The sequence below is a fragment of the Calliphora vicina genome, chromosome 4 (genome assembly GCF_958450345.1).
Source record: "Calliphora vicina chromosome 4, idCalVici1.1, whole genome shotgun sequence".
NCBI lineage: Eukaryota > Metazoa > Arthropoda > Insecta > Diptera > Calliphoridae > Calliphora > Calliphora vicina.
In genome coordinates, this window is record NC_088783.1 from 87,614,757 (window position 1) to 87,634,493 (window position 19,737).

Genomic DNA, 19,737 nt, shown 5'->3' on the forward strand with positions numbered 1-19,737 from the left:
ATATTTTATTTCAATAATAACTGCGGACATAATTAAAAATATAATTTTTAAATAAGGGAAGTTCCGTCGCACTTGCAAAAAAAAATTATGAATTTATTTATATAATTTTTCGAAGAAAAAAAAGTTTGGTTTATTTTAGAAATTGGTGTTGGTGCGTGATGTTTTTGATTCCAAATGACCTAAAAAAATGATTTTCATTACTTATACAACATTGGCTATCACGTGGTGGTATGCCAAAAATTTCACCAAAATTAGTTAAATGCCTAATGAACATTTATTCCTTTTATTCGATTATTCTACATAAAATTGTTCGAATTATTCGTTATTCGAAAATGGCCATTTTTAAATTGTTCGAACAATTATTCGATTAATTGAACGATCATTAGTCGAATGAATACATATATATATTATCCACTGTGCAACGTTGCAATTATACTATTAAAATTATACTATATTCAACGTATTTTAAATATTTATAATTTTTTTTGGATTGTTATATCTTGTTGGAAAGGGTATCCAGATCCTGTTTATGTTATGAGTTTTTTTGTATTGTTAGCAGATTTGAAATTTATTCATTTGTAATATATAATGCTTACCTACGCTACTGTTTGCCGCCGATATAGTTTTAATATAAAAATTTTAAATTTAATGAGCTTTTTTATCTTGGCAGTTTTGCGTTTCTTATTAAACAAGAACATAACACTGTACAACACAAAAAAATTACAATGTCCGACCAATAAATCTCGATAGAGGAGACAAAGAAAAAAGTCACGTGATCAGCGTTTTGAAAGTTTACATCTGAATTTCATTTGTGGGGGTGTTAAAGTTTCCGAACTCTGGCACATTCTTATTGTTAATCGGTATAAGAAACCATGTGATCTTTACATTTTAGATATAAAATGTGTTCAGCTAATTCTGCGTAATATTTACATAAATTTGCTGAACACATTTTATATCTAAAATGTAAGGATGACTTAAAACACCCCTCAAATGAAATTTAGATGTAAACTATTAAAACGTCGATACACGTGTCTTTTTTGTCTCCTCTATCAAAATTTATTGCACGGACCTTGTAATTTTGGAAAAAAAAATAGATTTTGTTGTATAGTGCAATTAAATCATGGAGATACAAAGAATTAAGCTATCAAAAAATGTATATTCCAAGAAATTAAGTAAGTTTTTATAAAAAGTTTCGCATATTTGTATACCCTCCACCACCATAAGTGGTGAATGAGGGTATATATGTATAAATTTTTCATTCCGTGTGTAACATTGAGAAATATTCATCTGAGACCCAACAAAGTATATATATTATTGATCCTTATGAAATTCTAAGTCGATTGAGCCATGTCCGTCTGTCTGTTCGTCTGTCTGTCTGTCTGTGTAAAACACGCTCACGTCCAAAATAGCCAAACAAAATTGGTAGACTTCCAAAAAAAATGTTTATTGTTCTCCTAAGCAGTTTGGTATTGAAAATCAGCAAAATCGGTTCAGTGGAACCAGAGTTATGAACCAAAATGTGAGACAACCTAAAAAAAACTTGATAATTTTAACATAGTTTTCGTTATTTGTGCAAATATATTGCAGATAATACCATAAAATTGTACAAACGTTATTTTTATGTTAAAATAAATAACTCTGGCGAAAATTATAAGAATCGGTCCATGATTTCTCCTAGCCCCCATACAAATTTCTTCCCGAAATATGGGAAGAAATTTCACAAAATTCTGGAAAAATAAGTTTCGTGCTTAAAAAAATTACAACCCCAAATTTTTTGTGGATCGGCCCATATTTGACCGTAGCCCCCATATAAAGCTCATTTCCGAAAATCACTTAAATAAGCATAAATGTATTATAAATAACGCTATTAAGTTGAAATTCGTCATAAATAGTCCCCATATATACGAAAATCGCTGTACCTAATTCTATAAAGATCGGCCGATAATTGGTTATAGCTCCCATATAAGGACCACTTCCGAAAATCAGTTAAGTACTCATAAATCTCTTATAAATATCTTTATCATGCTAAAATTCGACAATAATAATACTCATATACATAGATATCACTGTACCAAATTTTATGCAGATTGGCCGATAATTGGTCATAGCTCCCCTATAAGGCCCATTTCCGAAAAAATATTAACCTTAAAAAATATTAAAAACATATCGAAAAAAATGAAATTACGCACAGATCAGTAATTTGTATCCAGTAATCATACTTCTGCATTTTGTGAATATCGGTCCATATTTAACCATAGATCCCATATAAGGTCCATTCCCGAAAATCACTAAAATTCTCATAAAGTTCTTACAAATATAGTTAACAGGTTGAAATTCGAAACAAATTTATTCAATATATACAAAAATCGATGTACCAAATTTTATGATGATAGGCCCATAATTGGTCACAGCCTCCATATAAGAACCACTTCAGGTAAACACATTAACCTGCACATATATCAATTTCCATCCGATTTCAAAAATTAAAACCATGTTTTTTAAGAACTAAATTTTCTTTATACATTGGTATAAATTTGTATAAGCTTTCATATCGAAATAAGCTAAAACTGACTGAGTTACAGGTGGATAAGTCGACGAACATTACTGCAAACCGTTTTTTAGAATAACTTCTGAATTTGAGGGTGTTTCTGAAATTTTTTGACACTATTTGTAATGTACTAGGGTATTCAATCAATTAACCGTTAATCGGTCAACCGATTAATTTTTGGACGGTTAACTGTTCGAATAATTTAAAATTGCAGATTTTCAAATAACAAATAAACCGATTAATTTGTTTCGATTAACCAAAATTCCTTTTTTTGCACTTTAACATATTTTTTGGTATTTATTTTTCCAACTCAATTCAGTTACAAATTACAAATTAAAATTATATATTTTTTCGAACATCCAAGAAAAATGTTTAGTGAGAATAACAACTGACATAGTATTTAATTTACATTTTCTTTTTTTCATATTTTATTTATTGTATCTAAAAATAATGTGAACTATCAATAATTTGTTCAAATCTTAAATCTAAATATTATTTTTTATTTATGTCCCACCACAGTTGGACGAAAAATTATGTTTAATTTATAGATCCTATCATCAGCGCAGGTCTGTTGGATTCCTTCTTCTTAGTCGGATGTAGCCATTACTTCTCATTAATGTTCGTGCAAGTGGGTTTGGGTGAACTTCTAACTTTTTCAAATATGACTCCGCTTGTTTTTTTATTTCATTTTTCACCAGGGAGACACCTAGGTCCTTATGAATGTTAATATTTTCACATACCAAGGCGCTGCTGTTATCTGACATTTTGGAATCTTTGAATTTTTTCAATATTAGAAGCTGAGGCCGTGCCTCATAATTGAATTCCATAGCACCATATGGGTTTTATTATTGAGCTGTACAGCAAAAGTTTGCAATCTAAACTCAATCTCAAGTTTTTTACCAATTAGCCAGTAAATTTGTAGTAATTTTAACTTCATTTGAGTCAATTTCGTATCTATATGCTTTTTCCAGGTAAGACGTCGGTCTAGATGCAGACCTAGATATTTAACTTCAGTTTGTTGAGGTATTATATGATTATTTATTAGGATTGGAGGGCACGATTCTCTACACAATGTGAATGTAAGATGTATACATTTTTGCTCGTTTACTTTTACTCTCCATTGTTTTAACCACCTTTCTATGTCGAGTATATGGTCTTGTAAAAGTACAGATGCTTCTTGGGGGTTTTCATGAATGGCTAGTATGGCTGTGTCATCAGCAAAAGTAGATATGTGGGTTCGACTGTTTGTAGGCATATCACAAGTATATAGCAAATATAGGAAGGGACCCAGTATACTTCCTTGGGGTACACCTGCTTCAAAAGGCTGTGGTGAACTTATGAAGTCTCCCTCTTTAAGAACGAACTTTCGATGACTTAAATAACTTTCTAGAAGCTTGTGTGTGTTCACTGGTAAATATTGTTTTATTTTTATCGATAATCCTTCATGCCATACTTTGTCGAAGGCTTGCGAAACGTCGATGAAGAGTGCAGAACAATATTTTTTTTCTTCAAATGTCTTGGATATGATTTCTACCAACCTGTGAGTTTGTTCTATGGTGTTATGTTTTTCTCGAAATCCGAATTGATGAGTTGGAATATAATCAAAATGATTCACTATTGGCTTTAACTTGTGCATTAACAGTTTTTCGAATAGCTTTGATATATTTGACAATAGACTAATGGGTCTATATGATTCTACTTTACTGTGATCTTTTCCCGGCTTAGGTATCAACTAAAGAAACCTTCCAATCTGGTGGATAATATTCAAGGCGTAATATAGCATTAAAAATAAATAGGATTGTTCTTAATGCAATTTGGGGTAGCTCGAGGAGCATCTTGTTACTGATTTTATCAATACCAGGTGATTTTTTGGAGTTTAAATCAACAATAGCCTTGACAATCTCTGAAATCTCAAAACGAAGTGGTTCAGCTGCAGTAATATGGGGTAAAGTAGGTGGTAACTCTATTATGTCGTTTGACTCGTTTGAGGAAAATACATTCTTTAGATGACTAACAAACAGGTTTCCTTTTTCAGTATCGTTTCTCGCCCAGCCTCCACTAGAATTACGTAGAGGAGGTCTGCTCATAACAGATCTTTTCATTTTTTTTTTGTAGCTCGCCATAGCAGTGATGTTAACTTTTTAATTTCGATTACCGTACGTTTTTTAGGTAAAATTACCGTATCCAAAGTTTTGTACAAAAATAATAATATTTTCTTATTGAAAAAACACAACTTTTCAGGAAAGCCAAAAAACAGTTTTTTTCGCGTATTACTTGAGTTATTAAAATTCGGTATGCTACAATTATTATTTTAAAGCAACTATTGAATCTCACATATAATTGGTTTTTAAAATTTTGCATTATTGGGGACTTTATGATAGATAGAGGGTTTTTCTTCTCATAATATTCAATGTGTATGTATACAAATGATAAGATAGAGGATTTTGCATTTTGATAGAATTAAATTATTTTGATTTCATTTATACCATCTGTCAGTTATTAACGTGATTTATTTAAGATAACGGCTAATAATACAACATAAGATAAAAAACACTTTAAAAGTAGACACTTTTTTAAGCAAACTCCAACTTTAACAATTTATTTTTATGCCATGGAAATTATATTTTCGAAAAACAAAAAGGTAAAATATTTTCATGGGAATTCATTTTTTTAATGATTGAAAAATTTAAAATTCATGTTCAGCATTCAAAAATTAGTAAGAAAACATGAATTGCAAGAAGAAATTATTCCAAATAAAAATTTGAAAATTAATTATTTGAAAAGATAGAGACTTTTGCATTCGGAAAAAATTAATTGTATAACATAGAGAAATAACAAAAATGCAAATAAAAAGCAAAACACAATATGTTTGTAAGAAATTCACACCATAGAAGAGGGCTGTTTTATTGAACATTTTACCATCAAAAAGTAATTTTCGTGAATATCAAAGATAGAGGGTTTTGAATATAGGACCAAGTTTTTAAAACAGCAGAATCCCATTTTTATCAAGATCTTTTATTTGCCTTATAAGCATAAATTCCTATCAATTTCATTAAATTTATTCATTTGAACAGCTTCTGGGAAAAGCAAAACTAATTGAATTACAGAAATATTGGTATCGAATAATTGGGGATTTATTACGTCAATGTTTCAAATAAATGTTTGCAATCAGTTTTTAATACTAATTTGTATGTTGAAATATCCATTCCTGGGAAACTTGCTATTACTTTACCGCCTAGATATATTTTGTCTAGCGGTAGTTGGTTATCATCATCCTCAAAATTTTATGATTATTTTAATGAGAAATATGTATGTATATCATATGTAGACCCATTATGGAAATATTACTTTTGGGATATAATTCTTAAAAATTTAAACTTTTTAAAATTACCGTACAAATGTAGAAATTACCTGCCTACCGTACGGAGGTCTAAATTACCGTACAATACGGTAATTACCGTACGGTTAACATCACTGCGCCATAGAGAGTAATTTGAGTACTGGGTGGCATCTAAGTTCTCCAGATATTTATTAATTGAGTCAGTTTTGCGTTTGTGAAGAAGCATACTGAGGCGTTTGCGACATTTTCTAAGCTCCGTTTTAAGTTCTTTTTTCAGCTAATAACTGTTCAGTGTCTGCAGAATAGAGTCTATTGTATCTTATTTGTTGGGTTATTTGAGTGGCGTGTTCAACAGCAAGTTTTAAGTTTTGTTCAAAATTTTTGAGTGAGATATCGATATCTTCTGGTGTTCTTAGCGATATATTTTCTGTACTGTGTGCGCTAATATATTTTCTATATTTCAACCAATTTATTTTCGTGCTAGATATTGCAGAGTTACCAGTCGGGGATACTATTTCTAGGGGGTTCAATAGAGTAACGAAGGTGGGTGAGTGATCCGAGGATAATTCTAATGAAGATTTAACCTGCATTAGTTCCATTGGTAAATTTTTTGTAACTGCAAAATCAATGACATCGGGTATTTTGCTTGGGTCAGTAGGCCAGTGTGTACATTCAAATTCAATTTAGAAATTGTATTAAACAAAGCGCGACCTTTCGGGGTTACAAGTATTGATCCCCAGTGAGTATGCTTAGAATTATAATCGCCAGCTGCCAAAAAACAATAGGTACCAATTTTACCGGTTTTCCCCCTGTTTATCCCTTTCTGGTAAAAGTATTGAAAAAAGGAAATATCTACGTTCCAAATTTCAATATAATCGGTTCAGCCATTTAGGCATGATTGCTGAACAAACAAACAAACAAAGACATTTACATACACATATATTTATATGGATGGATTGTTTAAACTGAAAATCTTTAAAAAAAATATCTTATTTTTGACGTTTGCTCTAATTTTTTTCAGACTTAAGATTGTATGTATCTGACATTTTAGGAAAATTATAATTGAGAACATACTTTCCAATAATTTTACCTGGATGGTTCTGTCGTGTTTAAAACTTATTTTTAAAGTATTTTAATGTTGTGTTATTATTTAAAAGTTAATTAAAAGTAATATAATAAACAGATCTATCCAAATAAGATCAAAAGATGTGATCACTTCGACAAATTTCCGTTGATGTACCACAGGGAAGTATTTATCGTGGGTGGGTCAATAAGTCTGCGACTTTTTAAATTTTGCTCCTGTCTGTCGGTTGACTCGAGTGAAAATTTTAACAAACTGCGTCATTTAGTATGTGTTTGGCAGCCACTGATAGCAAACTACCTCGTGACTTGAGAGAAATTGGAAAAAATTTAATTTCATCTGGTCATTAAGCATTAGTTTTTGCGGAAAAAACCATCACTCAAATAAAGAATTAGCATGATAAATAATTTGGCTATTCTATATTATCAATTTCAATGGTAGAAAGTGGCCGTACAAGCACGGAAGATGCCGAACGTTCTGGATGCCTAGTTGATATAATTATGGATATGGATTAAAAAATTAATTCGTTTCGAAATAGAACAGTTTCAGAATTTAAATTATAACGGCCGTATTGTTTTAAATAAACGAATTTTAAAATTGCTTCGACCCTATTTTAAACCTATTTTAAGGTATTCTTTTTACATTTTATCTTAAACAAAGGAATTTTAAAGATAAATGTTTCTAAATTTGCAATAATAGACGTTAATATTGCAATTGCTAAACGTAATTTTTACTCCGCTGGGGAATAATTACCATTATAATAATATGTATATGATTTTGCTAGATATTCCTCCGGCAGTGAGCTACATGAGGTTCACAAGTTAGTTTTATAGACATTTTTGTAATTTACTATTAACCTGTTACGGCATGTAGTAATTAAATGTGAAAACATCGTGGAGGAAGGTCTACACAATCTAATATACTCACTCCGGCATTAAAGTTAAGAGTTTTCTCATAGAAAATCATTAGATTCTGTTACAATTTAACAAAATGACAATAAAAATAAATTAATAAAACAAATCATAAAATAGTGATGTTTATTTAATCACTGAATATTCGTCATTCGAATACTTTTAATAATAATTGAAAACAATATATAAAAATGTTTGTGTATTAATACATTTAGGCATAATATAAATAGGAACGGTTTTTATTCGCTGATTGTGTAAGTTTAACAACAAGTTCAATCTGTAATTTCAGATTTTATTTACTGAAAAATAAAATATTACGAGAACTTTATTATTTAATATTCGTTGTTTTGCTGCACTATGATTGAAGTGGCACATAGAAGTTATAGTGTTACTATCACAGAATATAAAAAAAATATTAAAATACTGTTTACCTAAAATGCTGATTATGAATACGAATTTATAACAAAGCTATTTTAGGCCTAAAATGTGTTTTAACTAAATTGTATTTTAAACCTTAAAATTGATTTTTTTATGAATACGGGAGTAAAAATATACATGCATATAACAAAAACAAGTAAGAAAGTATGGTCGGGCTTGACCGATAATACCCTACACTAAGTAAAAGAGCAAAAACATTTTTCTTTTAAAATTTCAATAATTTATATACGTGAGTGATTTACGGAAGTGAGCCTTATATGGGAGCTATGACCAATTATGGACCGATCACCATGAAATTAGGTCGTGTGATTTGTGTCTATATGAGAGTTTACTATGTTGAATTTTGTGAGTATACCAACATTTTTAAGCGATTTATGCACATTAAAGTGATTTTCGGAAGCGGGTCTATATGGGAGCTATGGCTAATTATGAACCGATCATAACATAATTTGGTGACATGAATTTTGTATATATAAAACTTATTTGGAGCGCAATTTGTTGAGATACATTTATAAATTAAACATTTATGACCGATAAAGTCCAATTTCGGAAGGACATTTGTATGGGGGCTAGGTGAAATAATGGACCGATTTCAGCCAGTTTCAATAGGCTTGGCCCTTGGGCCGAAAAATATGTACCAAATTTGATCGAAATATCTTCAAAATTGCGACATATACTCTGCGCACAAGGTTTACATGGACTTAGAAAGTGATTCTAAGTCGATCGGTATACTTAGACTAATATTTTTGGGCGTTACAAACATCTGCACAAACGCATAATACCCTCCACACTATGGTGGTGTAGGGTATAATTATGTATTAAATATAAATGTGTTCTCACAAAATTCAACGTTAACATATTCATTCCTCTTGTGCAATTATAATAAGAATATTGAACCAAAATCTTTTCATACAGATAACACTTTTCTTTCCAACAAACCTTAAATTAAGTATTTTAACGGCAATATATTGCAGATTTTTAGAAATAAGCTTGCCCGCGATCAATTTGATTTTGAACAGTTTCCTAGCCTGCTGATGAATGTTGAAATCATCGAATTAATAATTATAATTGTTAATAAAACGTTAAACGATTTTCCATTGTTTCTGTTTGTTTTGCAAAGTAAGTAAGTAATTATATAATTATTATTATCATTATTAATATTTGAATTCACAATTCACGAGTATGTGCGTAATTAATGAAAAGAGAAAAAAAGAAATTAAATGAAATGGAATAAAAAAATCAGTAATTTTCAATTTATCAAAAATAAATACCTCACGTAATCAATTCTTAATTGTTGATTAACAAAGAACAACAATGCAATAGAGCAAATATAAAACTTTTTCGATAAAATCGTTAAATCTGGTTTCAACACCAAGAATTCATTAAGTATTACGAATGTTTCGTTTATAAAAGAGGCACGTAGACCAACAGACAGACAGATTGACGTTGAAAAAGGATTCTTCGAATGGTTGAGTGTTATGTGTTAAATGTTTAAATGTTTAAATCTTTTCAACTTCCGGGCACATCCACACATATTTCTTGCTGCTATTTCAGTTGTAGATACGTGATAAATTAAATGTGCAAATATAAGAAATACAAAAATTTGTACAAAATTAGAATGGATTTTATTGGCGTTAAAGTACATATTACTTTTGTATTTATAAATTTATTCATCATCATCATCCCTATTTAAAGGTTGTTGAGGAAAATAATACTATCCTTTTTTGTATATGTACTCTTATCCATGAAAATATGAAATGCTTTATGTACCTTTAATTGTTCTTGTTTATTTTTTATGATATATTAATACTATTGGTCAATTCACAAGGTCTCTTATCATGATGTCCTAATATATAACGACTCGGCAGCTTGGTTTGACCGACTCTTGGGCATTCGGCGCTGGTAGTATTATTTTAGGAAATTTTTTACGACATTATGACATGATAAGAGATCTTGTGAATTAACCATATATGTTTAGTAAATGTCATTATAAAGAAATGCTTCTGATATGAATAGGGTTTTTATCCAGGGATTTTTTTTTCCAATTTTTCTCTACCCGACACCCGGGATGCGCTTTCCTCGCAAAAAATTTAACCCACCCTATATACAGCACCGAACATAAAAAACGCATCGCACAGTGGTATAGGAAAATAAAGGGAAATAAATCTATAACTGTTAGTCCGATTTGAATTAAATTTGACATGCGCAAAGAGAAAGTGCTGCCGAGTTTAAGTTTTGAATTCGGACCTCATTTTTAAAACGATCCTATTTCTTCGTTTGGGTTCCGATTTCAAAAATATAACATATACATAGAATCTCCTAGCCATTTTTAATAATTATTTTTAAAAAAATTTACAAATCTAGTCTTAGAGTTGAATTTTTTAGATCGCACAAATTTACCACTGGTATTACTAAAAATGTTATAATTATCGTTACTCACAAAAATATTGGCATACCACTTGAAGAGCATTTAATATAACATTGCTTTTTTATATATGGGGCATTTCATGTCAAGTAAACCAACTTTTGAAATCGATGTCTTCCGATCCAGATGATCAGAGAAATATTCAAACAAATTCGTTTATAATTATTATCCTATTTCTTTTATTAAAATCAACTATAACACATTTATTTTAATTGTGTAAAATCTACTCATAAAACTTTAACAAAACAAAAACGTAAATAAAATAGGAATAGTTAATATTAATATGAACAAAATTAATGTATGTATGTTTATTTGTTTGTGACTTATAGCAGAATTAACCACTGGACCGATGATCTTGAAATTTGTTCTGTATATTCCCCTATATCTGGAAGTACAAATAGGCTATTTCCAATTGGGCGTCGCAATACCTATACAAAGTAAATAGTTATTATGAAATATCTGGTGAACTTATTTGATATCATTGTGGGTATCTTGGTTAAAAATGGGCGTGACATATGGACCCCTTTGTGCGAAATTATCGTATGTTATAAAAACCAAATTTTACATTAATTTCTATGAGTTCCGAAAAAATGTATTCAATTATATATCAAAAAATGTTTCGTTACAATATCTCCAATAGTTCCCAAGATACCGAATTATTTCCAAAAAAAGTTTCTAAACAACTGTGTACCATTAGATTCATTGAACTTGAAAATAGTGTTCACCGCTAGTAATCATAACAGATGAGACAATACTCCACCTTTCGGTGTTCCCCTGAATCGAAAGTATTCACCGCCCATACTAATTGTTCCCCTGAGACTATTTCCTCAATGCAACTAGAAATGTGACTGAGGCCGTAGGCGCTGTGTCTCCCTGGTCGTCGTCCCTAAATTCAGTTTCTGTACAACCAGAAAAGTGTGTTTGGATAAAAGTCTCCGGAGCCCATGAATTCCGGTTTGACCTCTTGAGATCTCTTGATACTTATTGAAAAACGCTTTATAGTTGTTTCAGTAGCTCGAAAGTCCTGCGAGCTTGACCTTATGAACAACCTTCCAGCCGTCGATCTTTGAACGTAAAATTCTTTGATTGACATTTTATTTAAGTTGCTTCCGCCTACCTTTATCGGGCAGGATAGCTATAGATCTTCTTTAGTAAGAGGGTAAACATATTTACCACACTATCCATTTTGCAAAAAAAGGCCAACAGTTCATGAAAAGTGAGCTGCGTCATACTATTTTGAATATAACTATAAAATTTGTCCAATTTGTCCGTCTAGGATCCCTGAAGAGTTCCCGTTTTGTCGAAACAAACTCCAATGAGAAGGTAATGCAGTAGAATATGTGAGGGTATCATGGGGACCCTGACCACATGCTGTGCCTACATTTGGGACAGGACGGTCTATGCGGGACCAGTAGGCATTGAACCTGTCGCTCCATTCCGACCACAGTTGTTCTTCTTGTTTCTGAGGTGGGCGGTATGTGACCTCCAAGTGTAAGAGGTATTGATGGCATCTGTATGAATGTCGTTTAAAACTTCCATATACATATGAATTGCTATCAATAGTTCCAATACATACCTTTGTATGTTTTCCTAGAATAGACGAAGATGCTTCCTGATACACATGGATCTAACTTTCACAAGGCCTCTGCTTGTTTAAGCCTTGTGAGATTTGGTTGGCAACATCAGTTAATACTGTTGTTGTTCTGTGGATTTTACGGAATGCGGGAAGCTGGTGGGTCAGCTGGGGGAGAAGAAGAGCCTCAAGAGTCTTCTCAACAGCTGATAAGAGGGATATTGGACTATATGATTATCCCTCAGTCATCCTTCTCTTGTTTGAGGAATGGGATGACTCACTGACATCGTTGTCAGGCACTAAATTTGTCTGCTTTAATGACTTCTTCAATTGATGTATAAAGCTGTGGTATATCCGATACTGGGAGGTTGTATAGTTTGCGAACAACACTTCCAGTAACGTGGATCTTTTTTATTATTAACAGTTTTTCATTCTAATAAGACAGTACAATTAACTTTCTTTTTTTTGGAGTACATGACAAGTTTTTGTCCATTTTAGAAACTAAAACTTATCAAAATTATTACTAGTTTATCTCTTGATTTTCAAATTACACTCACTTTGTCACTAATAATAAGATAAGTATACTGCACGTTTCTAATTACGTGGCCAACCAAAATCAACTTGTCGCCGATGGCTCATATATTTATTTATTTAAATTTATTACGATTTTTATTTTTATTAATTTTAATTATTTCGGTTTGTTTATATTTATTGTTTGTGAGCTACCTTAATGTTTACTTAAATTGTCTTATTTACCAATTGTATGATCATTGTTGTTTGGTTCATTTGTCCGTTAGGATTTTTTTTATATTGTTTTGTATTCCCTTTTGTTCATATTTGTTTACGAACTAATCGCACTTTTTGTCCCTAAATTATACTGCAGTATTTTCGTTCAGTTTATTTATTTGGAAATGAACTGTTGTAATAGTACATAAACAAAAAGAAATTTGTAGGCTCAGTAATAACTGGCTTTAGAATTAAAATTTAGTTTGTTGGGGATAAAGACTGCGGTAAGTCGCTTAATATATTTATAAGTTATTTTTTTGTAATAAGTTCTTTTTTTAGAAATAAACGGTTGCTCAAGTATATGCATCATTAATTGTAAATTTGTGGTTCATTTATTTGAGACTGGTTAAATTCGCTGTCCTCAACATATAGGCTCAGGTCGCAGCCAGCGACAAATTTTATTTCGCAATTTTTTGAGCGATCTTGTGGTTCCTTGCCCGTCGGAACAAATTTTATTTCGCAATTTTTTGAGCGATCTTGTGGTTCCTTGCCCGTCGGAACAAATTATATTTCGCAACCTTTGAGCGAACTTGTGGTTCCTTGCCTGCCGGAACATTTTACTTGTACTTTATGTGAATTTGTGGTTCCAAGCTGCCGGAACAAATAGAAATAATTGTGAAGCCGTCCCATGCCTGCCGGTACAAGTGTTTAAACTAAAGTATGAAATTTTTGTGGTTCCTTACACGCCGGAACGAGTAAAACTTTAAGCTGAATTTGTGTGTATTGTAACCTGTCCTGCTGGAACAAATTGTGTTTTTTATTTGTGATAAATTGTGTGGTTCCTTGGCTGCCGGAGCAATTAAATTTTAATCTGCAGTGAATAGCAATTAAGTTGTGAATTTTTGTGAAGCCCCAAGCCTGCCGGAACAAATTAATTTTTTGTAAAATATTTGGAGTGTGTTGCTGTTAAATATTTGTGAATTTGTGTGCCCTTTGAAAATATTTGTGATTCAAGATGCAACGGTCGCCATCTAGAAAAAGCTCTCGTTTGCAGACAGCAACGAGCCAAAATGTGAAAAGTTCCACGCCTGCCGGAACAGATAGTTCAGCAAATGTTTCTCAAATGCCATCGATACAAAATGTCAGTTCTGTTGCCCTCGGAACGACAACAACCGTAACTAGTGCCTCTATAAGTGCCCCTAGAGAACCGACACCTGCTGTATCAACGCAAAACATTTTCAGTTCAACAAGTGAAGAGCCCTTTAGTCTGCCGCCGTTAGTGCCCGGTCCTAATGTGAGAACCCAGCCACCACAAACCATATCGTCTGATAATGAGAACCTGCAACGACAAATTGATATCCTGCAAGCTCAATTGGCAAACGCTCAACGTGCTTTAAGAGCAAATCAAAATTTAAATACGCCGAATGTTATTGGACATAATGAGCCAGTCATCCAAAGTATTAGCAGTGGCCCTGAGAACATGGTTGATCGCCGGAATCCAACGCCATATTCCTATGTTAGTCAGTCAGACCAGTTGATGACATCTCAGCCTCTTATTGTTTCCCCTGATACAGTGCCCATGCCAGTACAACGCAAACTTTATGATCTGCCCGAATTTTGTGGTACTCCCGAGGACTGGCCAATGTTTTTGTCTGCCCTTGAACATTCGACAGCGGCATATTCGTACAATAATTTTGAAAATTGTTTGAGATTGCAGAAGGCTTTGAAAGGTGAAGCCAGAGAGTGCGTGAAGTCGTTGCTCATCCACCCAAATAATGTGCCAACAGTTATAGAGCAATTAAAGCTACAATATGGTCGCCCAGAGTTGCTTATTCGATGCCAATTGCAACAGATGAAGGAAGTTCAGCCCATAGCAGAAAACGCGATCGATAAATTGGTGCCGTATTCCATTAAGGTCAGAAATTTAGCAGCATTTTTGGAATCTGCCAATGGTTATCAACATTTGTCGAATCCAACACTCATGGAGGAGTTAGTACAGAAGCTGCCAATGAGCAAACGTTTGGATTGGGCCCAGTTTGCTTCAACTTTACCTCAGTTGCCGACTATTTTGGATTATAGTACCTGGCTCCAGCGTGTTGCAAATTTGGTAAGAAGTGTGCAAATAAGCAGTTTAAGTGGCAATAGATCTAGCAGTGATCCAAAACGAAAAGTGGTTTTATATGCTTCTGATGGCCCAGAACGTCAGTTAAAATGTTTTTATTGTGTTGGCCCACATAAAATTTTTGATTGTAAGAAATTTTTAGAATTGAGTGTGCCTAATAGATGGAGTGAAGTGAAGAGATTGAAGTTATGTTTTTCGTGTCTCAGTGGTGGTCATTCAAGTAAAGATTGTCGTCGGCGTAAGCAGTGTCCAATGGAAAAGTGCCAAAGAAATCACAACAAATTATTGCATGAAACTAAACCTAATGAACCAAGTGAACGATCCGTAAATGTGCCGCCAACAGAGAGAGCTTCAACAGTCGAGCCAGTGCTTAGTTGTGTTTCCAGTGCTAGTGAAAGAAGTGATTTGTTGTTCAGAGTGCTCCCAGTGGTTCTTTATGGACCAAATTGTGCTATTGAAACTTATGCACTCCTAGATGAAGGTTCTTCGGTTACGATGATGGATAGCTCTTTAGTGAGACAGCTTGGACTGCATGGTCGACAAAGTCAATTGAATTTGAGTTGGTATGGTGGTAAATCGGCACAAGAACCAGTTATGGTGGTGGATCTTCATGTGAGCGGTGTTAATAAGAAGAGGAAATATGCTTTGAAAAATGTGTATGGTGTCTCGAATTTGAAGTTGCCTAGTCAGAGTTTTAATGCGGATTTAGTAAAGAATCATGGTGTGCCTTTAAACTCATATGAATGTGTGGCTCCAAAGGTACTAATTGGATTGGACCATTGCCATTTAGGATTGCCCGATGAAATAGTCCCTTTGGAAGATGCTGGTCCATATGCTGCCAATACTCCTCTTGGATGGGTTGTTTTTGGAAACGTGAAAGGAGGTCGCCCTGGAACTCAAACATGTTTGCTGACACAGTTGGATAATCTAAATAATTTGGTGGCAAATTATTTTGAAACTGAAAATTTTGGTGTTAAGGCTCTACCAGTGATTGAGTCAAGAGATGATTTACGTGCACGAGAGATATTGAGAAATTCGACGAAGAGGGTTGCCGGAAGATTTGAATCCAGACTACTATGGTGTAATGATGACGTAGTCCTGCCGGATAGCTATTCCATGGCCCTTAATAGATTTTTTGGAATGGAAAGAAAAATGAAAAATAATCCTGAATTTGGTGCGGCCTATAAACAAATAATGAGTGAATATTTGCAGAAGCGGTATGTACGCAAATTATTATTGAGTGAAGTTGATACATTTCATCCGAGAACATGGTACTTGCCCCACTTTGGTGTCGTAAACCCTAATAAGCCAGGGAAGATTCGTATGGTGTTCGATGCAGCAGCAAAGGTGGAAGGTGTCTCGTTGAATTCAAAGTTATTGAAAGGCCCTCAGCAGTACAAACCGTTGCCATCAGTTTTATTTAATTTTAGAATCGGTTCCGTAGCTGTTTGTGGGGACATAAAGGAAATGTTTCATCAAGTTGTTGTTGCTGAGGAAGACAGGTGTTCTCAGAGGTTCTTGTGGCGAGATGATGCTAGTGGTCCACCGGAAGTGTATGAAATGCTTGTGATGACGTTTGGAGCTGCCTGTTCGCCCTGTGTTGCCCATTATGTGAAGGAAACAAATGCAATGGAGCATCGAAATCGTTTCCCTAGAGCCGTGAAGTCAATTTTGGACCATCATTACGTAGATGACTTTGTAGACAGTTTTGTAAATCCGTCAAAAGCCATTGAAATAGCCATACAAGTTCGTGAAATACATAAAGCTGCTGGTTTTGAAATGCGTAAATTTACATCGAATTCATCGGAGGTGGTTGTGGCTCTAGAAGGATGTTCAGATCATCAGGTTAGTTTCTCAGGTGGCTTAAATGAGTTGGAGGGTTCAACTGAAAAGGTACTTGGCATGTTTTGGGATCCAAAGGACGACACGTTCAAATTTGTTTTGAAATTCCATCGTGTGAATTCTGACGTCATACTTGGTAAAAGGTATCCCACAAAGCGTGAGTTATTATGTGTCGTAATGTCCATTTTTGATCCACTTGGTTTTTTGTGCCATTTTATGATAACTGCCAAACTTTTGATGAGAGAAGTCTGGAGACATAGTGTACTTTGGGACGAGATGTTGCCCGCGTCATTACAAGCGATGTGGAATAAATGGCGCCAAGAGTTAAGAAATGTTGTCCATGTAAAGGTTCCACGATTTTATTTTGGAAATGGTTTGCCCTTGAAGTTAGAGCTGCATGTTTTTGTTGATGCCAGTGAAGATGCCTTCGGTGCAGTTGGCTATTGGAGATATACAACATCTGATGGACAAATAGGAGTGTCGTTTATATCTGCCAAGTCGAAATGTGCCCCATTGAAATGTATGACTATTCCCAGATTAGAACTACAAGCCGCCGTTTTGGGGACCCGATTGATGGACACTATAATGAAGGAACATGAACTCAAAGTTTCTCGTCGAATCTGTTGGAGTGACTCTACAACCGTCATTAGTTGGATTGGTTCTGAAAGCAGGAGATATAAACCATTTGTTGCCCATCGAATTGCCGAAATACTTGATTCGACACGCCCAACTGATTGGAGATGGTTGCCTACAGATCTCAATGTTGCCGATGATACTACAAGAGCTAAAAATGAAGTTGATTTTTCCATTGAAACACGTTGGTTCCAAGGGCCACAATTTTTGTATGAAAACGAAGCTGACTGGCCGAATAAGAATTCTGAGAAATCTGATGATTTGTGTGAAGAAGAACTACGCCCCAAATTTGTTATGCTGGTTAGTACAAATTTAGTAATTGATTTTAATCGTTTTTCTTCATTTCTCAGGCTTAAACGAACAATGGCTTGGGTTCTGAGATTTATCAATCGCTGCCGAAAATATGATAAATGTAATGGTTCGAGATGCCTGTGTGCTGAAGAGTTAATGGTTGCTGAAACTAGTCTGTGTCGTCTGTCCCAAGAAGAGTGTTTCGCCTTTGAAATAAACGTTTTAAAATCTGGTGGTTCTTTAAAAAAGGATAACGTGTTATTTTCCCTTTCGCCTTATTTTGATGAAAATAATTTACTTCGAGTGAGCGGTCGTATTGATGCTGCGAGTTGGTTGCCTTTAGATGCCAGGCACCCCATTATTTTGTCGTCCTGTCACCGCTTTACACAACTATTTGTTGCCCATGTGCATAATAAAATGAGACATCAAAATTTTGAGGCTACCATAGGCGAAATAAGGAAAAGATTCTGGATTCCACGACTTCGAAATCTGTTGAGTAAGACCACATCAAATTGCAACATTTGTAAGATTTGTCGTGCTGTTCCAGTAGCTCCTTTTATGGGATCGTTGCCAAGTGATAGACTAACTCCATATGTCCGGCCATTTACTTATACTGGTGTTGACTATTTTGGCCCATTAAATGTGACTGTTGGTAGACGCCATGAAAAACGTTGGGTTGCCCTGTTTACGTGCCTTACAATCAGAGCTGTACATTTAGAAGTGGCCTATGATCTATCTACTGATTTGTGTATTTTGTCTATACGGAATTTTATAAATCGTCGTGGCACCCCGTTGAAGATTCGGAGTGATAACGGAAAGAATTTTGTTGGAGTTAACCAAGAAGCCCAGCGATTTGATGAAGTATTTGATCTGGTTAAAATTGAAGATGAGTTGTCCACAAGGGGCATTGAATGGCAGTTTAATTGTCCACATAATCCTGCAGAAGGTGGAATATGGGAGCGAATGGTTCAATGTGTTAAAAAGGTTTTAAGAGTAACCCTAAAAGAAGTCGCCCCAAAAGAGCACACCTTGCAAAGTTTTTTAATTGAAGCCGAAAACATCGTGAACTCTCGCCCATTGACTCACTTGCCTGTCAGTCCAGAAGACGAAGAACCATTGACGCCTAATCATTTCTTGTTGGGTTCTGCAAATACGGCTCAAACGCCAGAAGGTATTGAAATTATAAAGCCAGTGGTACTGAAGAAGCAGTGGCGAATTGCTCGACAGCTACGAGATCATTTTTGGAAAAGATGGATTGTGGAATATTTGCCCACACTTACAAGACGGTCCAAATGGTGCGAACATACGAAGCCTGTGGCGCCGGGAGATCTTGTACTAATTTGTGATCCAGCTGTTTCCCGCCGAGATTGGAAGAGAGGTCGTGTCGTAAATGTGTTTCCTGGCAGTGATGGTGTAATCCGAAGAGCTGATGTCCAAACAAGTAGTGGAATACTTAAACGCCCAGTTTCCAAACTAGCAGTCCTTGATTTGGAGTAGTGAATCGTTGCCGATCCACGGGGGTGGGAATGTCGCCGATGGCTCATATATTTATTTATTTAAATTTATTACGATTTTTATTTTTATTAATTTTAATTATTTCGGTTTGTTTATATTTATTGTTTGTGAGCTACCTTAATGTTTACTTAAATTGTCTTATTTACCAATTGTATGATCATTGTTGTTTGGTTCATTTGTCCGTTAGGATTTTTTTTATATTGTTTTGTATTCCCTTTTGTTCATATTTGTTTACGAACTAATCGCACTTTTTGTCCCTAAATTATACTGCAGTATTTTCGTTCAGTTTATT

General features: G+C 34.0%; 1 protein-coding gene and 1 long non-coding RNA gene across 2 annotated transcripts; both read left to right on the forward strand.

Moving 5' to 3' along the window:
- The first annotated feature begins 12,946 nt into the window (after positions 1–12,946).
- On the forward strand, positions 12,947–13,422 carry LOC135957962 (uncharacterized). The gene is made up of 2 exons (XR_010576438.1): positions 12,947–13,326; positions 13,382–13,422. It is a non-coding gene; the product is annotated as an uncharacterized LOC135957962 (long non-coding RNA).
- Positions 13,423–14,057: 635 nt separating this feature from the next.
- LOC135958541 (uncharacterized) lies at positions 14,058–19,427 on the forward strand. The gene has a single exon (XM_065509443.1). The coding sequence runs from the start codon at positions 14,058–14,060 to the stop codon at positions 19,425–19,427; it is 5,370 nt and encodes a 1,789-aa protein (XP_065365515.1).
- The last annotated feature ends 310 nt before the right edge of the window (positions 19,428–19,737 follow it).